We start from the raw sequence: 27,320 nt of genomic DNA on the forward strand, positions 1-27,320 counted from the left end.
ACATAAATGAAAGATTAGAAAATAAATTGGGAAAATCGGAGGTCGAACGGATCAAATCGGCGAAGTACACAATTCAGCAGTCCATTGGTTGAGTGATTGGTCGACTGGGTCAGTCGAAACCCAGTCGACCAAGTGAATAGTGCCCGAGGCCAAATAGTGACTTTTGGCTCAAAATCGATCTTCTGGGGCCTCGATCGATCCAAAACTTGGAGGGATTCATTGTAACAGTATAAGAACACTACTAATCATGTAATTAATACAATCTAAAGGTCTAATTAGAAACCCCCAAATTAAAACCCTATGTTCTAAGTGCAAGAATCATAGCATGGATTGAAATCAAATGAATTTGCATTGGAAATAAATGAATTAGCTAGGGGAACTAATAGAAGTTGGATTAGAATCATATGCTAGCAATAAACATAGACATAGCACACTATATACCTCAGTTTAGGACAAGAATGCATGAAGTTAAGAAGAGAATCAAAGGAATGCATATGCAAGGATTGAAATGAGAGCATAGCATCAATGGAAATGGAATAAGATCAATGATTAGCTAAGAGTGAACACTTGGAGTGATGGTTGCAAGAGAGTGCCTTGGGAAGCTCCACTCTCGTTCTCAGTAGCCTAAATGAGTATAATAGGGTTCAAAACACGAGAAACACTTTAATAAAGAGAGGAATATCCAAAAAGCATCTTTTTCTCGGATTTGTACAAGCATTGGTTGACTGACTCAGTCAACCAAGCATGTACAGCAAGCTTGAGTCAGGGTTATGAAAGGTTATACGGGTCCAAATTGAGTTGGGTTTTCTCCTACAAGTCAATAAACAAGTCTAGAGTAAAAAAATTCCTTCTAAACAAGACTAGAAGCATATCAAGCACTTTAACTAAGCTTCCCCTCTTCTAAGTGCAGTTTCTCATTAAACACTAACAATGTATTCAAGTAAGGGGCTTCATTGTCAATACCCATGGGCTCCGAATCATACACCAAGTCTTCAACTATGGAGGCCCACAAGTCTTTTCTTCCACTACTCCGGGTCTTCGAACCTACAAACATTAAGGATCCGGGTCAGGGTCAAGGTCAGGGTTAGGATAGGACTGGGTTTCACACACTGTAACTTGGTGAACAAGACTTTCCTTTCTGGAGTGGAATAAAATCTAGTTTGGTTCCATTAGGACTCTCTTTACAGAACTTTTCAATAATACCCTTGTAGATTTGGTTCATAATTTCCTACATGTAAAAGTAATAAATCTTAATTAGAATTTGTTAGGAAATATATAAAATCACCAAAATTATAGAAATTAAAGGAAAGGTGCAACATATTCATTTTTTATGTCATATTAAGGTAAATTGATATAAAACAATTATAAACACATGAAAATATAGTTGATGCATCCAAAATCTACTCAGCCCTTGGATCTCCACGTGATGTCCTGCAAAACGAAAGCGTCAGATGTGGCCCGACCGCTGGGGTCGGGAGTCCACCTCCGAAGGCTAAGTCAGTTGATGAACTTAATCACAAACGGCTCTGCTAGAAGCACAGAGCTAATGAATGAAGAAACGGGAAAGGTGATCTAGATAGCAGGACGCTGATAGTTTGGATCTATCAGTATGTATCTGAACCTGAGTCTCAAATAGTATTCTTTTTGATCGATTGATCCGTCCCTCACCTTGTATGGTAGTGAGGTTTATATAGAGTGTACCTTCGAATCTCCTTCGTTGGATGCACTCGAGCCTTCTTCGGGTAGTCGTTGGATCTTATCAATAAAATCCATTGAGCGATAGACTTCTACTAGTTTGGACTAGTAGAGGACTCCTGAGATAACCGTTAGGTTATGCGATAGTTATCCCTTTGATGATGATTATCCCAAGCCGTCAGTTTGAGTCTGCTGTCATCAGGGTGATTACCCTAATCCATAAGTAAGATTAGGGCACGCTTGCAGCAGAATAATCTTTCTTCTTCAGCAAGCCATCTTCTGGATCCGGTTCGCTCGAGAGCGATTCGGTTTTCTCCGTCTCGACCGGGGTCGAGGGTCGGATCAGGTATGAACCCGGTCTGATCATAAACTCTCCATATCAATAGTAAATTAATCTTCTAAAATAATATGCATGAAATCAACTTGTCACAACCCTCAAAATATGTGATAGATATTTATATACTCATAAAAATTTCATCGAAGAGATCAAAATTATGATGATGCTGGATTTTCTTTCTTTCCTCTCTCCTCATAGTGCTGAAATTTTAATCTTAATTTTTTTATTTTTTATAATTAGTGATTTTTTATGTATGGGGGGATAGGGGGTATTATATAATAGGTGAGAGACTATGCCATGCCCTAGAGAAAGGTTTGAAGTGTAGTCTCTTACTCCGAGTATTGATTTTCACATTCTCCAGAGTTTTGATACTTTTTTTTGTCTTCTATTCTCCTCGTCGCCAAACGCAGCCCTAAGCCCCCCTTTTATTTTCCTCTCTTTTTATAAGGTACTGCCTACTGGTAACCTTAAGTCCCTTTTTCCAAGACATTTTTTTTTGGGGGTAATCTTAAAGCTTCTCAGTCACGAACGCGAGCTGCGGAGATAAGAGACCGGAAGTTCTAAAACCCTGTCTCGCGCGACGCTCTCTGTCTAAACTTTATACTCTCGCTGCGCGTGTTGTGCAAATGGCCACTCCATCTTCTCCCACAGAGCCTACAGTGAACGGTTCAGCACCGGATACGGAGACTGCAATGGAACTGGCAACGGAATCTGAAGTTGTGGTTACGACATCCGACGCCGCTACAGCTACCGTCGAAGCGGGTTCTGACAACCCTACCCAGCAAACACCGGAAACGACAGCAGACGAGGCTCCGGCAACGACAGTGACGCCGTCGGAGAAGAAGTGGCCAGGATGGCCTGGAGATAGTGTGTTTCGTCTCATAGTCCCTGTGGTTAAGGTGGGTAGCATCATCGGTCGTAAAGGTGAACTCATCAAAAAGATGTGTGAGGAGACTCGAGCTCGCATTCGCATCCTTGAAGGCGCTATAGGCACTGCAGACCGCATCGTGAGTACCTCTTTCTACCCAAAAAAAAGGTCTTGTTATTATTAGGGTTAGGGTTTTGGTTCGTGCGTCACTGTGATACAGTTTTAAGTACTATATAATAATTTGTCGTACTGTCAGTGGATGATTTGTAAAACATGTTCAAAATGTGCATTTTTATTTCGAAAATAACATAAGCCGATGAGCTCTAATGCTAGAAAAAACCATGGTAATAAATATAAATCAGCGCATGGGAAGATAATAGCTAAACTCTGTGAACGAAGTGTTGGTGTTCTGCCACTCGGTTTAGGGTTTTTTTGGGCTTCTGTATCTTCTGAGTGCAATGCCCGTTCTAGTATTCTTTCAGTGGTATATGGGATTTGACAAATTCATTGCTTATCAGAAACAATTATGTTAGAAGATGGCAATTTGTTCAATTTACTATTGGTGAACCTTTTTGGAACGCTGACTGATAGCTTAAAAAATATGGTTACACTGTACACGAACGCTTATTTGCTGGATCTTTTGTAAACACAATGACACTAAACAGTATTGTGTATTTCTACAGTGTTATTGACCCTTAATTGCTGAAAGTTATGGCAATCAATCACTGTAGACTTGGAGTTGGAAATTATTTTATTGTGTGCGTCTTAGTGTAGAACTGTTAGCAAAATAGTTGAGGTGAAATTGTCGATCTTACATGTCAAGGACCAGTCTTTTGGAGTCTTGCTTATGGGTTTAGAACTTCTGTCATATCTACCTTCTACTTTTACTAGTTCCTCATTTCTTCTTGATGATTCAGTTGCCTTAGCTTGGTGAATTAACATGAAACAGGTTGAGTCCCTAAATAAAGGACTGATCCAAAATCCTTTTTGGCTCTTGCAAGGGCTGGTAGTTTGGGGTCTGTATGGTAACAGTATGGTAACCCTACCAAAAATGATAATCATATGTGTGGCCCCCAGTCCCTTTTCTTGTTTTTCTGGAATGACCTGTGTAATAAAAATGGTTAGAAGCTTAAAAAAGAAAAATACATAGAAACAAAAACATGCATATAGATACTCAATATTCAAGAATCACCACTCTCACCATAACTCCCTTCATGTCCTCCATGTCCTCCATGTCCACTTCCACCACTAGCTCGACCACCAGGACAGGACCATTGCCTCATATGTTGCACCCATTGTTTCCACCTTCTCCATTATAACCACCACCATTGCCTTCACCACCTCCATTATGCCTACCACCCCCAAATGTAACCTCAATTGAATGAAGGCCAATCTGCCAATAGCTTAGACTTGGCTTAACTCTAGGCCCCAAAAATACAGTGTTCGGTGACTTCTGTTATGACCTCGAGGATCGCGTATTGGGGTGGACCCCAATTGGGTTTGAATTACTATTCCGTAAACCCTTGGTCGGAATCGAGCAAGGTTGTCAAGCGATGAGGCGACCAAGGTGATGGAGGGCTTCCAAGGCGCCCACAAGGCGACAACTAAGCGGTCAAAGCGTTCTAATGTTAATTTTTAGGTAGTTAAGACGTTCCAGTGTTAATTTTTTGCAATGTAAGTATGATATTAAAAGTTACATAATTTATTTGCTAGCATTTAAGTGTGAAACATTTTTCAAACTTAATGAAAAGTTCATTCACATAATAGCATTAACTTCAACATAACCGCATCAAAGTAAAAAGTCAAACTTCAAATTCAAAGTTTGAAAACCAAAATATCAAAACAAGTAAGCAACCCTACTGGGCCCCTCCCCCACATCTCAAAAGTTCCAATTTCCAAATATTCAAATACATATAATATCATCAAAATTTTAAAAAAAATCATCAAATGATATCGGTGGCAATGCTGCTTCCTTCTGCTGTTCTCTTGGAGATCTAGATACTTCTAACTACATTGAACCCATGGAAGAGGGGGGGGGGAACAAATTGAGAATACATGATTCGATCTATATTTCTTGTGTTTAGTTTTTTGGATGATTTTTAATGTTTATATCTAGCTGGCAAACAGAAAGAATCGGGTGATTAAATCAGTAGCTATGCATTCTATCTTTATATTTCAAGTCAATAATGTGTTCCCAACCTTGATAACTTCTGTGTTAATTTTGTCTCAGGTCTTGATATCTGGAAAGGAAGAGCCAGAGGCACAAATATCTCCTGCAATGAATGCTGTACTCAGAGTATTCAAACGTGTTCATGGGTTACCAGAGAATGAGGGCGACTCTGCAGGTTCAGCAGCTGCTGCAGTTGCTTGTTCAATAAGGTTATTGGTGGCATCATCACAAGCCATAAATTTAATAGGAAAGCAAGGGTCTTCGATAAAGTCAATACAGGAGGGCAGTGGAGCCACTGTGCGGATTCTAGCTGGAGGTATGTGTCCTGGCATTCTTTTGTAACTGGATAAGCCTATTAGAACTGCTGATTCATAAGATACTGACAGTCTCACACTAATGCCTGCTGTCTTAGTATTTTGCTTGTGTCAGATACGTTAAGTCTTTTCACAAATAACAACTGATGTTGAATGAATACATAGTCCAGAAGATGTCTTTATTTTAATTACCACTCTGCAAACCAAATTCTGTTAGTTCTTGGGCAGTGAGTACAACAGTGTGGATGAGATTACTAACTTGTTGAATAGTTTACATGTTAGAAACATATCGCAGTCATGTAAATATATCGGATGGGTAAGTCAACTACTTAAGTACCCATAAATGCTTTTCCTGCTCATGAGCTTGACAAGGTGAATCATGCCCATGCATGAGGCAGTCATTTCTGAAGGTTTTTCCTGCTGTCCTTGTTTCTGTTGATATGAAAATTGGATTTTGCAGTATATATCTATGTGGGAACAATGAATGGGTTGGATTAAGAGGTTGGGAACTTAATGGTCTGGTAGTTGTGCCAATTGAGCTGAGTTGAGTCTTCTCCCTTCAGATGTAGGTCTTCAAGCCTGCATCATATTGTGAAGCCTAGAAGGTTTTTTCAAGCTTTTCTTTTCATTAATTTGAAAACCAACTCTGACTTCTCAGAACACATAGGGCACAAGCATTACAACAGAGAATCCTTGCTGCCCAGCCACCACACATCCATTGTTCGAGTAAGTGTTGCCATTCTAATACCTAAAACTGAACCTCTTCTTTTGTTAATACTGTTTCCAAAAGCTCCATATTGCTTAAACTCCTCCACATCCCGTGCTCACCATTAGTATTTATTCAAAATCAACCCACAGCCCCTATGCTAGATCCACCTTGCTGCCTCATTATAAATCTTAATTTCCTTTTCAAGTAAGCTGATGTTGTGGACCCTGCAACTGCATTCTTTAAAGGTATTTTCCTTGAGAGTTCTTCCTAGCCAAATCTAACTGTTAAAACCTATTGAGGTTTTGATTCTATCTTCCTCTAACTGTAAGAGACACACAATCCAAGTTTTATACCCATCTGCCCAGCCGATTGCCTGAGATTACTCTTCTTACCCTTTATTCCTATTTATACTAGTAAATTAATGTTGTGAATCCAATTCTAGGGATATGGTTGCGAGAATAGTGTCCCTAGAACTTAGTATACACCCAGAATCTTCCAGCAAATAATTCAAAAAATCTTATGGGATCAGAAACACAATTGTGTTGAAGAAGGGATTTTACGATGGATATGGAAAGAAGGAAAAAATAAGGGACTGGTCAATAAGGGAAGGATCTTAAAAAACCTTCCTCGAATTCTTTCTTTGCTTGCTTTCTTTCATTCTCTTTTTTTCTTTTTTTTTTTTCTTTTGTTTTTCTTTGTTTTTCTGTTTCCTGTTTTTCCGCTAGAACAGAGAACTGAGAGAGCAAGGGTTTTTGGAGACTCTCAGGGGCTCGGAATGCTGGGGGAAGGGCCTAAGGGAATTGCAGGAGGGTGGGATGGATGGCTAGGGGAAAGAAACAGCAGGGTGAGGGGCTGTAAGGCCTGCGGGGGTTGGGGCAAGGGGGGCTTAGGAAGTTGCTGGACCTACAGGGGAAGTGGAGGGAAGGGGCTGCGATGGTGGGGTGGGGTTATCCTGGGGCTGCAATGGTGAGAAGTTGAAGGGGAGGGGCTGTGATGGAGATTAGAGGAAGGGGAGGGCTGGATGCGTGTACATACTTAAAGGAGGCTGCTGGAGTTTGTTAATGGCTGCTGGAACTTGAGATTGGTTACTGATTGTTGATGAAGAACACTTCAAAAATCCGCCGTGGCCCTCTCAAAGAGAACCACAACCCGGTTTCTTACAAATAGTTTAATTTTCAATCAGACTTGAAGAACTACACAGAAACAATAGGCTATTTATTGCCTACTAAAAGAACTAGACTCTAAATGGTCTTCATTTATAGATTAGGATCCCCCACATAATCTTAACCCTTGAAATAGAATCTAAACATCTAAAAGACACATGCTGAAAATAAAAGTGGAGATACCTTAAAACTTTACCCAAGGAAGTTCACTTGGAAAAAAAATTCCTTAGGACTCTCAACTAGCAGCTACTAATTCAAAAACTAATAAAGACAAATTCTAATCAAAAGCAAATTCCTAAAAGATAAGGACCCTTCTTGTAAATGAGTCTAACCGTATCCACAACTTAACCTCTTCTAACGTTATCCTCCAGAGTCAAATGGACCCTTCTAAAAACCTTTACATGATCTGGTTATGGGCCCCACAAGATCTTATAGTATCATACTATCATTTAGACAAAGGAAAATTGAGGGCTGTGAAACTGCTCACCCTTGAATAGTGTTTTTACCTCTTTTGGGTCCTTCTCGGAAGACCAGCTGGGTTGACTTGACCTGGTTCAGTTGGTCCAACTGAAGCTGGTTCAGTTCTGCCCAAGTTCTACATAGCAATTTAACATTGGATCTTCTTCCCCTGTTGGAACATATCATCCCCATGCTCTCATAACAAAACCATTCAAATCTGGTTGTGATTTGACCTGCCAATTTCTTGAAATAGGGGGCATAGGTTTTGGGGAAGCAACCCTAGGCCCTGTGCTGCCCCTGGAAATGGTTTACATCACTGATGCTCAAGTGGGCCCTGTAGTCATTTTTGGCCTACTTGAATTAGCCAGCTTGTAGAGATGTTGGTCAACTGGCCCCAAGTTGATCCCTTCCAATCTAAAGTTACATCAAAGAGACACTACTCTGGACCTGCTTTCTCACTGAATTAGCTCAGGGGGCTCGGTGGACATACATCTAATTCCAATGTTATTAATGGAATCACTCCATTTGTATGACAGAAGAAAATCCTTTCTTTATCTGATGTCCTTTTGCAATTAAATTACCTCTTCTGTTTCTGTACCTATGCTTTATTATTTCTCACCTTTTTTTGGCTAGTACCTGTTACCGTAAAGTTAACTGCATTATTGTAAACAATTCTTCTACAAGAGGTCAGGAAGAAAATTGAATATAGGGATTTGCTGTTGCTTCATTGGGTCACCACTTGCAGTGATGCTACCTATATTATATTCATGACTAAATGAAGGAAAATTCAGCAAAAGGTTTTCCCGTCATTAAATTTTATGAGAATACTTAACATAGCCGGATCAAGAAACCTTCTGATGCTAATTAAGTAATTAAGTAATGTATTCTTTTTTACTGATTGGTATCCATTTTCCATTTGTTTCTGAATTGTGCAAATGTAATAGTAGGTTATTTTCCTCACTCATTGTTGCGTTATAATTTTCTTATTATACCAGCTGGCAAGCAAAGTATTAATTGATTTCACACACTATTTGTGCCAGATGAAGTGCCATTTTATGCTACTTCCGACGAGAGAATTGTAGAGATACAGGGAGATTCCATGAAGGTTCTAAAAGCACTAGAAGCAGTGGTTGGACACCTTAGGAAATTCTTGGTTGATCACAGTGTGATCCCTTTATTTGAGAAAACTGTAAGTTTGTTCTTGCTTAAGTTCTGGTAGGCTTTGGTTATGTTACTTCTGAAATATGTTTTGGGTCCATTTTCAGTACGGTGGAACAGTCTCACAGGATCGGGGGGTGGAGGCGTGGCCTGAAAAAACACAAAATATGCATCATACGTCTTCTCAAACTGGTATTAGCAGTGATTACCCAATTTCACTGAAGAGGGATTCTGTGTTTCTTGATCGTGAAGCTCAGCTGGATTCCCAGATTCCGCACTCTGGAGTGTCCCTATATGGACAAGACCCTACACTTTCTGGGGTGCGTTCATCAACACTTGGCCGGACTACTGCTCCAATAGTTACTCAGGTTGGTGGTTGTTGTAATTTTGTTTTTCTTGCAAGATGTAAGAGGAAATTACCCACCCATTGAAGTTGTCCATTCTGCTACTGTTGCATCCAATGTTACCTTTTTCATCTCTTCACAAGTCTTTGATTCTATTAGTCTATTTGAGTTTCTTTCTGTGTAGATTTGGTTTTCTGAGCTAGATCTCCTACATTTTTCCAATATTTATCTTATTCTCTAATGTTCTACAATTATAAAACTGGCAAGCTAATCCTGTCTGTATTCAGCATTTACCTTATGCTGTAAAGTATTAAAATCAATATTTTCTTATCCTGATGTACTTAACAGTTCCTTAGCCCCTTAAGCTACTTGTATAGCCTGTGTTTATAAATTCTTAGTCCATCTAGACCTAAACTTCATAGACTCCAGTGGTAAAAACGGGATAATGCTAGATCTCAGTAAATGATAAAGTGAGGACTCCTTTGACCAGTTTGTGATTTCGTAAGTTCTAACTGTTGATTTCCTTCCACCTCAAGTCGGTGCCTCCCTCGTCTTGGCTGGAAATGTCGCTGGGAGGACTACTTACAGCCATGTAGAAAAGCTCCTATAATAGAACAAGTTTTTTAAATTTCTGTTGCATTTTTATCCTGAAATATTTTCTACTTCTCTCTTCTCTGATGCCTGAGGCTCTTGCAGAAGGGATCCATCTCCTGAGCATGATGCTTCTAATATTTGGATCAACACAGTAGCTCCATGCAGTAATTAGTTTCTCAGTTGGTTTGGCTTCTCCCTGGAGCTTCCAAGTAGCTCTGCTCAGCATTATCTTAGTTACTGCATACTTATAAGAATAACTGAACTGTTACCTCAAGTTCCGTCTCACATAAATAGCAGTGCTACCTTTAAATTGATACATTATCAATAGCTTGAAACACTTGGGAGCAAAAGTTACTGTCATCCAACTTTCCAACTGTCCACACATCATTTTTGGTTTAACCGATAGAGTTACTGCAGAGAGCTTGCAAGAATTTGTCATATCCAACTGCTGATTTTCTACCCCCCCCCCCCCCCCCCCAAAAAAAAAAAAAAAAACCCCACCCCAACCTAACCCTCCCAAAGAAATTAAATAATAATAATAATAATTTAAGATTTTGCTTCACAAAAGCTTGACCCTACTTTATCTTATCTTTAGTGTCCCCATTTTCATTGAGTGCAGGTTACGCAGACCATGCAAATACCTCTATCCTATGCGGAAGACATTATTGGGATTGGGGGAGCAAATATTGCATACATACGCCGTTCCAGTGGAGCCATCCTCACTGTTCAAGAGAGTAGGGGTCATCCAGATGAGATCACTGTGGAAATAAAGGGAACCTCGCCTCAGGTTCAGACAGCACAGGAACTTATTCAGGTATTTCTCTCTCTTGCTCCCCCCCCCCCAAAAAAAAAAAAAAATCTTCCTCAGTGGTATCATGTGTTTTTGACCTAAAAAAAGATGTTTATGTCTTTTCAACTATTTGTTGTTCAGAGCAGTTACCTCTTTGTCTATCGCCTTAGTTGAACATTCCGGCAGACTGTTTAGATGAAATTTTTATCTAGGTGCATGTCTTCCTTGTGGTTCTAAATGTGCTTAAGTAGTGAAGCTTTAGAAACCCAGGAAGCTTCCAGAACCACAGGTAAGGAACAAACTGTATTTCTAGAGAAGCATGCGCAGACAATTAATGATGGGAGAATGGCTCTACAAAATCTAATTGCAAACAGAACCGGAAGAATCATATTATAAGTTCCCAAAAATTTACATTTGAAGGATTGCAATGGTGAAATTCCTGGGATCGGATAAAATTGAAAGCCAGAAACTGAATTTTGAATATAGACTAAAAACAGAATCAGAAAAAGAGGATTGAAGAAAGTAGGACAAGATTATAACCAAAATAATAATATAGCAAAAGAATTTTGCGCTAAAAGACAGGAAACAGGATCCACAGGTTAGAAAGTACTTCAGCAACCTTGATGCAGTAAAGAATGTCCAATAGGGTTAATTGGGCTCTGACCTACTTAATTTTGGCTTGTGGTGGGTTCTCTAGATATTAAGGTTCTTATTTTTGCATTTACTAATGTAATGGACCTAATTAATAAGCCCATAAAATGGGTAGATAATGATGGTACACAGTTTAGTGTCAAATTTAATATTTGATTTAGTGTTTTGAGTTAGATTAGGATATTTAGTTCTTAGATAGATAGAAATTCTTTTTTGACTTTATTTACCATGTTGAGTCTTCTAGATTGATTAGGAGTCCTTTTATGAGTCAACTTTGGACTTCTTTTTTTCCACAACCATATTATTTTTCTTTCTATTTTCGTACTTCCCTAAAAACCTGAATTTCCAACTTATATTTATGCCTCTTTAACCATTAGAACCCAATTTTAGGTCATCACTGTATAGCATCACCTGAGTTTTTCTCGAAGTTTACCTATTCCAACAACTTTTCATCCCATATCTCAAGGACCTGCTCCATCCATCCATCTGTACACTCCGTTACTCTTAATCTCTCTAAAACCATCTGACCACTATAATTTATGTTCTTATGCATCCCAATGAAATATGCCAAAATCTTAAAACCCTAAACCCTTAGCTTTTTGAAATGAGATTCTGGAAAGCTGGCCTCTAGTTGAGCCTCTTCAATTTAGGGTTGCATCAAGTGGTATCAAAGCTGGATTAAGGGAAGATTCCATCTATTCCCTATACCATTCCTTTCCTTTCAAAAGTACTAACTGTGTCAGGTCACATCACCAACACCAGTCTCCATAAGCTATTCCTTGAACTGGTTGAGAATCAGAAAAACTAGCAATGACAGGTCTGGTGCCAGGTTTGGAAGACTTGAGGTCAGTGTTGAGAAGAATGAAGCCAAATTTTAGAGCTTGTGAAAGAGACCTGGAACACTCTCATTGAAGTCCTTGGGTTCATAAAGAAAATCAAGATTCTATTTTGCCACTGGATCTTCTAGGTCAATTTCTCAAATTAGATGGTTGAAGACACCTTACAAGAAATCATTGGCATTTAAGATGTTGCTTTTGAAGAGGTGGAGTCAATGCCTAAAATCCTTAAAGAGCAGGTTACTTGAATTGAGGACTTCATGACTATACCATTCACAACTGATATTGATTTAGAGATCAAGTATATGGAGTTTGTGATTTCACTTGAAATGTTTGAAGATAAAGCTTCCAGTCTTGAAGAGTACATTCCAAAGACTTGTGAGATGCTAGAGTATTTTTTGGGGGCTGAAACTGGACGTGCAGCACATCTAACTCATGGTTAAGTTTCACAGAAAATGTTAGGGACATTCCAAGATAATTGGCAAAAAGCAGAGACACCCCAAAACTATGCCAAATTGGCAATCGCCACTTTACCCTTAGAACTATTTGGCAGTTTGTTTGCCTTCCTGATCGAGGATCAAAGACAATCACGTCACTTATTTATCTGATTTTTCTCTTAACTTAATTATCACATATACCCCTCTTATCCTGTATTACATAATGTGCCATCATATTCTTTCACTTTCTCAATTTTCCTATTTATTGTTACTTCTTGAATCAGTTTTCCGTTATTACCTCTCCACCTATTGCCCATCTTTCCTATGTCAATTCTTATTGTTTTTTATTTAATATTTTTTTAATGACTTGGTCACTGCTGATGTCATGATAATTGTTTCTCTTTTTGTTTAATTTCCTTATTTATTTATTATTATTATGTTGCTTATTCATTATTCGGAGGTAGATTTCTGCCATATTTTTTTAGCTCCTTGCAAGGAGGAAGGAGTTATTACTTTTGGTTATGTGATTGTCAAGAAATACAAAAGGTGGGGGGGGGGGGGGGGGGTTAAAGAAAAAAACTCATGTTATGTCTTCCCATCCTACTTTGCCATTATTTTGCATGGTGGATCCCTCTTTTTAGCCAGAATTTACAGAACTGCCATTGGGTTCATATGTTAACCATTTTGTTTGATGGGCTCTTATCATATCAGCTTGTGAATCCAGCACTTGTGCAGCCATTTTAACCGTGAAAGTTGCATTGGAAAATATTGGAATCTAGTTGCATTGCTTCTTTTGGTGAATATTTTGTTTAGTCCACATGTTATGGTACACATGGGGGGGGGTCCACTTACTCCCTATCTACTTAAGACTTCTGTTTGGTGGCCTTGTCTCCTGGGGATGATCATAACATATGTAGCCCTGTCCCCTGTGAAGAGGCTGTTCCCAACTCTAACCCACAAGCACTAGGTGGCAATGGAGTCTTCCTCACTAGCAGTTACTTGTATTGCTCTAGAGAGCATGAGTTAAATAACAGATGAGCTGATTTTTCTATTGTCTACAGGGATTTATAGGTGGTCACAAAGAACCTGTCTCTAGCAGCTATGGCAAGTTGGACACTGGGTTGAGGCCATACTCGCAGTTGAGCAATACGTCTTATCCATCATCATCCCTGTCAACACAATCACTTGGTGGATATGGATCCTCTGGTGTTGGAGGATACGGTAGCTACAGGTTCTAAATGGTTAAGACCTTGTACTTCACATCTGGTTTCTTTACTTCTGAGTACCTCTATTTGTAGCTGCTTTTTACCTTTAATTGGATTACTTTCTGTAGCAGTTTTGTTTTAGATCTGGCTCACTGTTTTGGTCTCAGAAAATGCAGATTAATGAAAATATATGTAGGCAATAGTGAATGAATTTGTTTTCCTGTATGATGTAATGAAAACATCTCTTGGATTGACAGTAGACTGACACCTTATTAATTTACTCTCCTGTTCAAAAGAATAATCTTACCCTTGATGCATTTGTATGTAGCTGGAATGCGTGTGGTTTTTATGCCTTCACATGGCAAGGATGTTTTCCAGTATTTTGAATCTTTGGTAAATTCAATTTGAATGTGTGGAAAGGGAGAACGGACTTCATCTTTTAGGCAAATGCTGAGAAGTCCGACACCTGTGGGAAAGGGAGAGGGTTGGGTCTCCTTTTTTCTTTTTCTTTTTTTTGGGGTGGGGGGGGGTTGTTTGCAATTGTTTGTTTGTTGGAGCATGAAACGTGGTGAGTTACTTTTAAACCTTTCAATCATCTATGGAGTCTTCTTTAGTCTACTAATCTTTAGCCTCTTAATTCTGAGGTTGATATGGAACCTCATTGTGAATATACTTGTGTTGAATCAACCATGATAAGCACAAATCAGCAGGGGTTGAAAGAGTGGTTTTGTTTTGGGTAATTTTCATTTGGAAGTCCTTTTCAGCTTAAATAAATAATATTTTTCATCTGCCCTATGTGCCTTTAAAAGGACAAGTTGTCTCTTTTGTGACAAAAATAAGCTTACATCATTTGTACGCATCCAGCAGATGGGAATCAAAAGGATGAAATATGTGTTACTATATATATTTTATATTCACAGCTAAAGGTTTAGTGTTTTATAAACCTACAAAATAGATTCCCTGTTCTACCAGACTATAAACCCTTATTTTACAAACCCTAATTGGAGATTAGTTTAAAAGAAAAATGGAGCAGGGTATAGGGTTCCTGGAGTTGTTTCAAAAGCACCACCATTTACCCCAAAAAGCACCACCACGGCTAGCGGACAGAGCTATCAAGCTCGGTTCCAACCTTCGCCTCATGAGTCTGAAAAAGATATCGACTCAACGCTTGGGATTTCGCTAATTGTTAAAATTTTCAGAATGTAGATGCAGGGAACTGATTCTTCTTTTTTCCCATGATTTTTCCTTCACCAATTTTGGTATCTTTTAAACTAATCTCCAACTAGGGTTTGTAAAATAAATGGTTTGGTAGAAAAAAAAAGACGCTGTTTGTATATTTATTACAGATTACACCTTTACCTGTAAATATAAAATACATACTTACACATATACTTCACCCTTGATTTGCATCTGTTGAATACATTATGCAAATTTAATGGTAGAAATAAGGATACTTTGTAGTCAATGGTGGGTTAGTAGAGCAGTAAAAAACCCCCGATTCCCATGGGGAGGTATTGGGTTCGCACCCATCCAGCGACGTTTCATTTCCAGTATTAAAAAAGCACCAGTACCAAAAAAAAAAAAAAAAAAAAGGATAAAAAATAAAATAAGGATACTTTGTTGAATGCATTATGCAAATTTAATGGTAGAAATAAGGATACTTTGGTTTAAAAAGTGACAATTTGTCCTTAATTGACTTTTTCAGGTAACACGGGAGACATGAAAGAAGTTGGACCAAATCTCAGGCGGTCCAAGTGAAAATTCTCTCTTTTTATTTTTTAGAGATTTGTATACGTGCATTATTGGGTGAAACTAGTAATTACCCAACATTCTGCTCTAAATTTTGACATCTATCGTCAAAATTACTACAATTAAGATTTTTTGTTAAGTGATGGATAAAATGATGTTACCGCATTGAACTCATTTAAAATGCAAATTACCTAAATACCATTTGAATAGTAAAATGACATTATTATCTCCAATTTGACTGAAAAACTAAATGATCAAAATGCCTTTAACTCCTTCAATGGGTGAAGGGAGAATCTCTTCACCCATTTTTTTGTTTTTTTTGGGATATGATTATCTCTTCACCCATCTTCTTCCTACTCCTTGCGCAAAAGATGCTACCACGGGTTCCATGCCATAAATCATGGGAAAACATCCTCTGCTGTGCACAACTGTGCATTTTTGTACCAAATGATTGGTTGAGAAAATAAAGTAAATATAAGATTATTGAGAATTTTTAAAATTTAAAATCAAGTTTTTTATCTCAGATTTTTTCCATATAATTTGTAGGTGTGTCACACCTTTTTACTAAGCCCACTTGAAAACAAGTAGCATCGGCAATTCCAAGGAGAAATATTGAAGCCCGGAAGATTGTTAAGCCGAAATTGATCAAAATCATCCCTAGTTGTAATTAAGTCGAAACGAAGATAGGAAAAAGGGTCCGGCCTTGGGCAAGACCTCTTTCATGGCGACCATAGCCCTTCCCCAAAAGAAGAAGGGAGAAATCAATATAGCCCAATCCAAGCGGAAGCAGTCTCGAGCAAAAACCTGATCAACGATCTTTGCATTTCTCAAGGGAAAAGTTGGAGCTCTCCGGCTTCAACAGAGGGACAGTGGTCTCAGATGAGGATTCCGGACGATTAGAGATGCCAGATTCATTCAGCTGGAGTATCAACTACGGATTCGGGCCTTACGCAAGCCACGAATTGTCTATTCTTGTAAATTTGCATATCGCTTTCAACCATTCCTTTGAGCTTGTCCTCGCAAGAGCTTCCTGCACACTCTTCGGTTTATGCTCATTGACTGGAGCCATCTCACAGTCTATCTCTTACCGTGTAGGCTTCATCTTCTATGTTGAAACGTCGACGAGGAACTAGCCTGCGCCCACTACGGCGCAAGTGCATGTCAAATTGCTCACCCTTTGAGGTAACTATCACATCTGCACTCCCTCTCCCACTAGGATCTTCTGGATGAACCACAAGTTCATTATCCAGAGTCTGAATCCTTGGAGTGACAAGATCACTATCTTGTGTCTTAAAGAATTTCAATGATTCTTTGTTAACTTCTGAAAGAGATGGAAAATCATTCTCCAAGAATATTGCATCCCAAGACTCAAGTTCCATTCTCCTCTCACTCTCATCTAGTCCAATGAAGACATGGCCCTTTGAGGGTTCAGAATATCTTACAAAGATACACTTTCTTCCTCTGAGTCTAAGCTTCCCATATTGGTGAGAAGTAGAGTAAACATATGCTGCACATCCCCATGTGCGCAAATAACTCAAATCTAGCTTCCTTCCGGTCCACAACTCATATGATGTGGAAGGAACCGATTTGGTTGGAACTCGGTTGAGGATATAGGCCGCAGTCAACAAAGCATCTCCCCAATAAGAGATGGGTAGGTTTGCCTGCACCATCATTGATCTCACCATGTCTAGCAAGGTTCAATTTCTCCTCTCAGCAACCCCATTTTGCTGTGGAGTCCATGGAATAGTAAGTTGCCTAGATATCCCCTTTTCATCACACAACCCTTTGAACATATCGGAGAGATACTCTCAACCTCTATCCATTATAAGAGTTTTAATCCTTTTATCTAACTGATTCTCAACTAAGCTCATGAATTTCTTAAAATAGTCTAAAGTTTCTGACTTATGAGAAATTAGATAAATATGACCATACTGTGTATAGTCATCTATGAATGTGATGAAATAAGTATGTCCTTTTCTAGTATGCACATTCATGGGTCTACATACATCTGAATGAATAAGTTCTAGAGGAAGAGAGGTTCTCAAAGCATTTTTAAATGGTTTTCTAGTTGCTTTTCCTGCTAGACATGACTCACAGGTTGGCAAATCGGATAGTGAACCTTGGCCTAAGAGACCTTCTCTTGCCAACCTATTCATCTTATCTAAGCTAATATGTCCTAGTCTAGCATGCTCCATATTAGAATCAATACACACAATATTTTGGCAAACAAAAGCATCACTAGAATTAGATAAATTATCAATTGTATCCAATACAATAAAACCATTCTGAAGAAAACCACAACCATAAACTGTATCACTTAGATACAAAACCAAATAATTGTTCTCAAATACAACTCTAAAACCATGTTTCATAAGAAAAATAACAGAAATAAGATTTTGCTGAATGTCTGGAGCATACAGCACATCATGGAGTAACAACGTCCGGCCACCTCGCAAAACTAATTTGCGTGTGCCTATGCCATGAACTTTCACACTTGACCTATTCCCCATCGTTATTCGCCTGCTTCCTCTTGGAACACGATGGTATTCCACAAAACTCGAGCATTCTCTTGTTATGTGTTTTGTCGCACCTGAATCAACAATCCACAAAAGATTTAGTTTAGCAAGCATAGTAGAACTTGTCACATAACAAGATGAGATATAACACACAGTACATACCTCCTGCTCAGTGCAATAACGAGCAAAATGACCAGGCTTTTGGCAGTTGAAGCAAATCAAAGGTGATTTCTTCTTGCCAGCACTAGTCCCCCTTGAACGCTCGGGGTCACTCTTGTTTCTGTTCCCACCTTGGTTACTTTGCCTGAACCGCTGAGGTTGAGCTTTCTCTCTCTTGCGCTTGAAGCCTGCACCCTTACTAGTGCTCGCTTCAGCAGCAAGTACTTTAGTGTGAGGGGCATCGGCCAACATCCGATCCTCCTCCAGCTCAAGGTGCTTGATAGCTTGATCAAAAGTCTCGACATCATCAGCATGAGTCAAGAAGATCTTCATATGCTCCCAAGTCTTCAGCAGTGACCTGATGATTGCTGAGACTTGCTCCTCATCAGTCTTTTGGCGCCCACATGCACTCAATTCACAAATCATGTTGGACATGATGGTTATATGCCGCCTCATGGTGTGACCCTGGCGCATTTCATAACTGTCAAAAGTGAGTCCGAGCTAGCAGCCTCTTGTGATGGAAGTCCCTCCATACTAGAACTTCACTGCCTCCCACAAAGACTTTGCAGTCCTATGCTTCTCAAATTGAAGCATTAGGTCATCCCTCATGGAGCTTAGGATAGTAATCCTAGCTACTTGGTCTTTCCTCTTCCAAGCATTGTAAAGCTTAAGGTCCCTACGATGTTGTGCAGTGGTAACTTCCTCAGGTGGGGACAAAGTCTGATTTATGGTTTCCAGCATGTCCTGCTCTTCCAGGAGATACTGCACCTTTCGGTGCCAGAGGTCATAATTTCTCTCATTCAGTTTATCTCCTTTAGAGAGGTCAACAACAATGCTCTTGGTAACAGCCATTAAACTAGAGACAATATATACAAGGATGAGTTCAACTATTCTAACATAAAACACAACACAAAATAGCAGCAAATCACACTAGCATAATCTACCTATGAGATAATCATTTGAACCAAAATAGATGCTAACAAACATTCAATCAAATTCTCATGCAAACCCACATAGACTATTACACTAGTTTCATTCCGTGCTAGAAACATGATTAAAAGACGCATAATTAAAACAGTTTTAATAAAATAAAACATCCAATCATGTTTATGCAATGAAGTGGTTCACACAGAACGCTTCTACCTCACTAGTTCCCACTAGGCCCCATTAGGCCCTCAATGCCCAAACATCACACAAATTGTCGGGCCATTGGCATCCAGTAAGTTAGAAACACATTATGAACTGGACAGACCAAAAATCTCAAAAAATCCATCTTCCAAACGGAAGACGGAAAGTCTGTTTGGTCCTCTGTGACCAAACGGACGACCGTCTGACCAAACAGAATTTTTGTCTGGTCCACTATGATCAGACTAATAGATGGACGTCCGTCTAGTCCTCAGTGACCAAAATGGGCATCTTTTCCATGGAAAATCACGTTTTTTTTTTTTTTCTTTTACAAAAATCCTAAAAACACATGAAAAATCTAGCAATCATTAAACAAAAAATATATTCTCATGGATTATCAATTCATGCAATTTTTTTCATAAGGAAAATCAAAGGATCCTCCCACTGGGATCCGATCAAAAAATAAGGGTTTCTTAAAACCCTCTCAATTCTCTAATGGGTTTCTTATTAAACCTTAGATCCTCCCATTTGGATCCATTCAACAAAAATAAACAATAGGGAGGAACCGAGAATCGTGGGAACCATGGCTCTAATGCCAATGTTGGTTATATTCCATATAAATCAATTCGATAATTGAAGGGAAAATATCCTTATCTTGATTCGCTTTCCCAAATATTATAGAATATCTGCAACGGAAGTAATTTGGATCCACGTCCTCGTTCCTCCACAATCTCGTCACTGGTTTGATTTCGCGATCTCTAGGAAAGGGAATAAATTCCACAACCCAAATGCCATAGAAGGATGGTATAGAGATCTAAAGCAAAGGGAAGAAGATCTACTCAAAGAAGACCCTTCCTGCGTTTCTTGGAGAGGGAGAGAGAGAGAGAGAGTTAGGGAGTCGCCTTTCTCCTGGAAAATCTCACGCATGAATAATTCACTCTCAAGTGATGTTGTGGTTACAAATATATAACCCTATATTTTGTAACTGCCCTAAAAGTGATTTTTCAGTTTTGCCCTTGGGCATATAATTAAATTAATAATTATTAAATCCCAACAATCGCAAATCCATAAAATGATTAACAAACTCTAAGGAGAATCACAATAACAAAGAAAACTAAAATAATTTCAATTTCTGCTTTGGAAATCAAATGCAAATTATAATAAAACGGTAAATTGATGGTGGACGACAAAATGAAGAAACAAAACTTGAAGCTCTGACGTCGTAGCGAACATTAGACCTTTGGTAGAAACCCCACCCCATTAGGCATGAGTGCAGATATTGCAATAGATATCCAATCAGCAAACTTGTTTCTTCACTCAGAAGAAAAGGAACGGAGTTGAAGAAGAAAGCACAAAAAATTGGAAAAATCTTTCGGACGAGGGGCCATGGCTGTTTTTCTAAGGTTCATTGAGTTTTTACTTTTCAACCAAAACAAATGCAAGTTGGAGGGAAACGAGGAAGTTTTCGATTGGGAGTTTAGGCAATGGCAAGTGTCTTCGCTTCAGGCAGGCAAAGGGTAGGAAGAAGATGGGAGAAGGAACTCCCTCCACCCATTGAATGAGTTAAATGAGTGTTCCTTCATCCCCTGAATGAGTTAAATGAGAGTAATGACATTTAGGTCATTAGTGAGTCAAATTGGGACAATAACATCATTTTACTATTCAAAGAGCATTTAGGTAATTTAAATTTTAAATTTTAAGTGAGTTAAATGGAGAGAAGGGCATTTAAGTCATTTTATCCATCACCTAACAGAAAATTTTAATTATAATAACTTATAATTTTGACAATAGATGGCATGTAATTTAGAGTATAATAGTGGATGACACTAGTTTTTTCCAAATAATAATAGGTGTCTATAAAAAACTCTATTTTTTTTTAATTTTTTATAATGTAAGTCCATTGTATATGGGATTACTATTTTTCTGTCATCGCGTTTGCATGCATATCTCTAAGTGGTTACTTGAAACCATGGTACCTCGTGTCGGCGATTTATCACCGACATGGGGCGATATTTCGTGATGTCGCTGGGGGCGACACGACACCCCCCCAGCGACACCGATTTTACAATATGTCGGCGATATATCGCCGATAGACTCGATTTTTCGATCTCACCGGTTGTTTAAAGCTAACCGACACAGAAATGCAGGCTCTGCAGCACCGATAATCTGTTCTGATTCATCTTCTTCAATTCTACACTTCTGCTTCGTTTTCTTCTCATGAAAATCAAGTTGTGATAAATCATCGACGTCATCGGAGTCGTCGGACCCACCGAAGTGGAAGAGCCAAACCATCGCCGAGATTTGGGGTTTCTACCTCCCTCTGCTTGTCTGCAACTCTGCATCCTTCCTCCTCAAGTCGCATATGGCTTGGAACTTTCCCAACTACCGAAATGGCCGTTGCTACCTATGATGTCGCAGTTCAAGCTCTCAAGGGTGCCAATGCAATTCTTAACTTCCCTGACTGCGTGCCTTACTACACGATTCTTGCTTCGGCTTCACCTTCTGATATACGTTCTGCATCTACAGCTGCTGCTGCTGCTATGATGCCAAAGCCAGTTACATTTGATCAAAGCCCAGTGATGGGTATGAATGCCTCCTCGGTGAACGCTCCTCCCACTGCAACAACTCCTGCAACTATAAGTCTATAACCACCGATGGCCGATCGAATAAAATTTAAATCGTTCAACATGTCGACTAATGTCGACATGTCAGTGGTGTCGCCGGCCACCGACACAGCGACACCCGTCGACACGTCGAACCTTGCTTGAAACAAGTGAGGAAAGTTGTCATTTTTGTCATCACTTGGTGCTTCCACTTTGAAGGAAAAATTGCTTTCACTTTGTCTAGCTGAGTCTTCTGTGTGGTAAGTCAACCATATCAAAGCTTCCATCCAAGCAGCTTTTGTCATGGCACTAGTTTTTCTTTCCATAATGTTTTGACCATCCCAACTTGGGTTTTTTCTTTCTAGACTTTGCTCTTAAGCCAACTTGAGTCTCTTTTCTTTTTCTCCTGTTCCAATTCGAGATATTTTTGACTCATGAAGTTACTTATTCAGCTATTTTACATCAAGCTTGGGCCATTCCAGTTAAGGGATCTCCCTCCTATATTCTGGCTAAGAAATTATCGATGTTTTCCTCTTCTTTGCACAACTGGAATAAGAAGACGGTGAAACGGCTCGAGCTCAAGGACGACAATATCCGAAAATCTATTGTTGTTGATGAAAGTGTAGATTTGGCTGATAGGTCCGAAAGCTAGTATATTGAAGAACAGAGAAGAGTGGCATTGTTAAAATTGAACCTTCAGCAGCAAACAAACAAGTGGCGGCAAAAATCTAGGTTAGACTGGCTGATGCATGGAGACCGCAATACCCGCTATTTTCATCGAAGTACCATGGTGCGCAGGGCAAGGAATAAGATCAGGCTCCTCAATCATAATGGCTTAACCTTCATGGAATATGGAGATATTGCTTCAGCTTTCGAGAATCATTTCAAACATTTATTTTCTTCCGATCATACTGGTGTCCTCGAATCTTACTTTGCACCCATTGTTAATTGGGTTTTTGAGGAAGGTAAATCTTGGCTGGTACGCTCATTTACGACAACGGAAATCAAAGAGGTAATCTTTAGTGCCAATGGCCTGAAATCTCCAGGTCCTGAGGTTTTCCGGGTCTGTTTTATTAGCATGCATGGGATTCTATTAAAGTTGATGTAGAGGCAATGGTGTGTCAGTTCTTTCACACAGGTACTTTTACGTTATTTCATAATGCTACGTTTATTACTCTCTTACCTAAGATTGACGTCCTCAGGCGGTGGGAGACTTTAGGCCCATTAGTCTTTGCAATATGAGTTACAAGATCATCTCAAAACTCTTGGTGAACCAGCTGAAACATGTTATTCCTCATTTGGTTTCTTTTCATCAAAATGGTTTTGTCAAAGGGCGGCATATTCAAGATAACATTCTGATAGCTCATGAGCTCCTTACTAAAATCCATCGGCACAAAAACAGAAAGACATGACTTATGGCTGTCAAGCTGGATATGAGCAAAGCCTACAACAGGCTGGAATGGGGATTTCTTAAACAAGCCCTTTGCTCTTATGGTTTTCCACCTAAATGGATTGAATGGATCATGTTCTGTGTGCAAACGGTCAAATATTCTCTTTTGATTAATGGATCCATTTCTGGCAGCATCACTCCCTCTAGGGGCCTTCAGCAGGGGGGACCCTCTATCCCCTTATATTTTTATCATGTGCGCTGAGCTATTATCCTCTCATCTTAAGCTTGCTGTCGCACAGAAGATTTTAAAAGGCATTCCTTTAGCGCAGGGAGGCAACAGGTTATCACACCTTGCATTTGCGGATGATTTAATCTTATTTGGTCAAGCCAAGAAGTCAGAAGCTAGCACCTTCGGCCAGATAATCCAAGATACTGTTCCCGGTCGGGACAGGAACTAAATTTTCAAGAAACAAGGGCACACTATAGTCCAAGCACATCAGCCAACATGAAGAGGGCTCTCTCCACTCATTTCCATATCACCCCAATGTCGGAAATGGATATATATTTGGGCATTCCTCTATTTTCAGGGAAGTTGAAGAAGAAACATTGTGAAACTCTATTAGCGCGAGTATCTAGGCATTTACAAGGATGGAAGACTAAGCTTCTTTCTTCTCCTAGGAAGGTGGTCCTCATCCAATCTACTCTGGTAGCCTTGCCCTCTCATTTCATGTCTTGCTTCAAGTTGCCTGCGGCTACATTGATGGAGATGGAGAAATATATGAGAACTTTTTATTAGTCTAATGGCAAAAAACAACAAGTTCACACAGTGGATTGGCACATGATCTGCACTCCAAAATCCAAAGGTGGGTTGAATTTCAGAAACCTTCATGCTTTCAACCTAGCTCTTCTGTCTCGGAAGGCATGGGAGTTACTCCTGTCCCCAAATTCTTTGTGGGGACGTCTTAAGTTGCACAAATATTGCAAACACAATAGCTTCTTGGAAGTGCAACCTCAAGCAACTGATTCGTGGGGTTGGCATCATGATGGGTCGTGATCTCATAAAATAGGGTATGTTCATGCGAGTAGGCAATGGTGAACTCATTAATCCCTAGACTTCTAATTGGATTCTTGATGCTCTCCCAGATATGGGTTGTTATCCTTTTGCCACAAATGGTCCTACCAAAGTCGCACAGTTAATCAACCCGTGTACACATACATGGAATCGGGAACTCTTATACACCTAGTGGCCTAATCATATGGTGGAGAAAATTCTTGCCATCCAAATTCCACATCAGGCATTGGAAGACTGCATCGTCTGACACTGGACTTCATCAGGGACTTTCTCTGTTAGATCTGCATACAGACTAGCCTTTTTCCATATGCATAGTCGAGGTGATCATGCGATTGCCCCTTCTTTATGGAGGCAACCTTTTACAACTCCCTCCACGGGCTATTCATTTTCTTTGGAAATTATTGCATCAGAAACTCCCTACTGCCTCTCTCCTAGCTTCTCGAGGTTGTTCTTGTTCCTTAGTACGTTTGTTTTGTGGGGTTCAGGAGACATCTCCAGATCACATTTTCATTCACTGTCAGTACGCCAAACAAGTTTGGAGTGACATGCAATTGCCTGGCTTACTTACGACTGGCTCGATCATCGCCACAGTCAAACATCTTATATCATTGGCACAAGACAACAATGTTAATGGCAAGGTACTCAATAGCCTCCTCGCCTTATGGCTTCTTTGGAAATCCTATACAGCAAACATCGCCACTGACTCCAATATTCAAATATCACAACTTAGCTTCCAGATATGGAAGGGTCTACAATTTTATCATTCATCTACATCTTTGAAGCTCATGCCTCCCACCTCTCATGGAGTTATTAATGGGTTATTCCTCATCAACATATTACCAAAATTAATATTGATGAGGAATAACCCATTAATAACTCCATAAGAGGTGGGAGGCATGAGTGGGTTATTCCTCATCAACATATTACCAAAATTAATATTGATGGCTCCTATTCAAGGAGAAGCGTCTAGCTGGCTATGGTGGCATTGCACATAATTATCTGGGCAAGATGTTGTTTGGTTTTGGGTGTGGTACATCTTCTCCAGATGTGCTCACTCTTGAGGCTTTGGCCATGCGGCAAACCTTACTCTGGGCCCAAGATTTCAATCTAACTAAAATCGCTATGGAAAGCGACAACCAAACACTAATTGCCATCCTCCAAAAACATCCTACAGCGGCTCGTTGGAAGATTTTTCCCATAATCTCAGATATTAAAAGTCTTGGTGGTGCTTTTGACTACATATCTTTCACTCATGTGCTGAGGGAGGCAAATATAGTTGAAGATGCTTTGGCTAAGGAATGAGCATTTAACTCAAAGAAGTTTTTTTATATATGCACACACCCCCTACTCATATTAGGTTGTTGATGCTATTTGATGTGTTATCTCTAAGTTGAAATCGTAGTTTATCTCTCTAATAAAAATCTTTCTTACCCAAAAAAAAAAAAAAAAAAAAAAAAAAAAAAAAACTTGAATCTCTAAAATTCCTAGGCGTGGATGCCAAAAACATTCTTTTAGGCGATCACGAATAAAGCTTATCAACTCAATTGCATATATATTCGTTGAGTTTGTATCCTTTAGAATTTAGAATATATTTTTATTACATTGTGTTTCCTATCTTTTCCTCGAAGCACATCCGTACTCTTAGAATAACGGGGTTAAGTGATGATCCAATATCTGCTACATATATATATATATTTAATATATATATATTTTTTTTTTTTAAATTAATGGTGTTAGGTACAAGAAGAAATTTATATATAATTTCAAGGATTGTAAGCAATAATTTGTAAACCTAAGGTATATAGGTAATTTGATATGGTTTTAAATGTTTCCAAAAGGGCAAGGGGCGAGATTCGGGTAAGTACCAAAACCTATTTAATAAAATGTCTACTGCAATAGCATGCTTACTTGTCAACAAAGTTGTATCAGTTCATAATATTATTAGCAATTGACTTGTCATTTACTCAATTATCATGCCAGAAATTGCTATTCTCGGAGCATCAGTATACCATAAATTGTTAATGAACGTTCTTGATACCAGAGATTGAATTAATTCCACTATTTATTTTCATAAATCAACATTCGTCTTTGGCTCTTTTTGGTATCAATTCTCATTCTCTATTACGAGTTTTTTTCATTATTTTAAGTTGTTTGGCATATATTATCTGTTTTATTTTTATTTAAAATAATAAAAAATCTTCCAAAATTCATAATGAACTTTTTGTCTATTATGAATTATGGTGAAAATTTCATTCTCTTCATTTATGCACATGTTTACTTAAAATTTCTTACCAAAAAAAAATTTACTTAAAATTTTATGGTTAAGATAAAGGTAAAATAGTCAATACACCATTTTTTTTTTATAAAAATCATATTTTTCTCCCCTCTTTTATCACTTGCTCACTATTATTTAATAATAATTTTTTATTTTGATACTCCAAACTTATTTTTCATTCCATAATTTATTTTTGACAATTCACCAAACCATTTTTTATTCTTGACCAATAATGAATTATTGTACTTATTTATTTTAAATATGCAAAATAGAGAATGAAAATTGATACCAAACAGAACCTTAGACGAACCAACCCTTCACTATTACTATTATGTTTTCATGAAACCAGAAAAAGGTCTAGTGGGTTCAGATGGTCTGAGCCACAGCCCAATAGAACCAGTAAGGGGGATCACTAGTATTTACACCCCTGACCTCCCTAAAATTGTCATTCCCTCTCTATTAATGGCTTATGGAATTCATGGGATGCAATTGATGATCTGTCTAGGTTCACCTCGTATCTTTCCAAGCCTGACCAAATTCCATCCCTAAGCATCATGTTTCACAAATCTCAGTCAACACTTCAAGGCTTAACATACTCTCGTCCAACCTAACACCTTGGGCTCCTTGCTCTAGCATTAATATCACGTTTAGAATGTAATTATATAATGCATTACGCTAATCCTTTAGGTAACAAAGGAATA

The 27,320-nt window shown here is 38.9% G+C and overlaps 2 protein-coding genes across 2 annotated transcripts; one reads left to right on the forward strand and one right to left on the reverse strand.

The window, feature by feature from the left end:
- The first annotated feature begins 2,436 nt into the window (after positions 1-2,436).
- On the forward strand, positions 2,437-15,544 carry PEP (RNA-binding KH domain-containing protein). The gene is made up of 7 exons (XM_089155806.1): positions 2,437-3,039; positions 5,131-5,386; positions 8,756-8,904; positions 8,981-9,241; positions 10,431-10,625; positions 13,587-13,766; positions 15,436-15,544. The coding sequence occupies exons 1-6, from the start codon at positions 2,659-2,661 to the stop codon at positions 13,761-13,763; spliced, it is 1,419 nt and encodes a 472-aa protein (XP_089011932.1). The 5' UTR covers positions 2,437-2,658; the 3' UTR covers positions 13,764-13,766; positions 15,436-15,544.
- A 2,237-nt stretch (positions 15,545-17,781) lies between these two features.
- Positions 17,782-21,571, reverse strand: LOC149015815 (uncharacterized). Its single transcript, XM_089156602.1, has 3 exons — positions 21,393-21,571; positions 18,158-18,635; positions 17,782-18,069 (listed from the first exon to the last, which is right to left on the reverse strand). Exons 1-3 carry the CDS (start codon positions 21,569-21,571, stop codon positions 18,052-18,054), a joined length of 675 nt encoding a protein of 224 aa, XP_089012728.1. The 3' UTR covers positions 17,782-18,051.
- Between the last annotated feature and the right edge of the window lie 5,749 nt (positions 21,572-27,320).

Source organism: Hakea prostrata, chromosome 5 (genome assembly GCF_041222555.1).
Source record: "Hakea prostrata isolate BN-2017 chromosome 5, UWA_Hpros_2, whole genome shotgun sequence".
NCBI lineage: Eukaryota > Viridiplantae > Streptophyta > Magnoliopsida > Proteales > Proteaceae > Hakea > Hakea prostrata.

What these genes read in the sequence shown, in the direction of transcription:
- PEP (XM_089155806.1), top strand. Translation starts at nt 2,659, where the DNA reads ATGGCCACTCCATCTTCTCCCACAGAGCCTACAGTGAACGGTTCAGCA. An exon ending in TCCCTTTATTTGAGAAAACT is followed by an intron (nt 8,905 to 8,980) that starts GTAAGTTTGTTC and finishes GTCCATTTTCAG; the next exon opens with TACGGTGGAACAGTCTCACA. An exon ending in CAGCACAGGAACTTATTCAG is followed by an intron (nt 10,626 to 13,586) that starts GTATTTCTCTCT and finishes TATTGTCTACAG; the next exon opens with GGATTTATAGGTGGTCACAA.
- LOC149015815 (XM_089156602.1), bottom strand. Translation starts at nt 21,571, where the DNA reads ATGGTTTGGCTCTTCCACTTCGGTGGGTCCGACGACTCCGATGACGTC. An exon ending in CGGTTAGCTTTAAACAACCG is followed by an intron (nt 18,636 to 21,392) that starts GTGAGATCGAAA and finishes CACTTTTGACAG; the next exon opens with TTATGAAATGCGCCAGGGTC.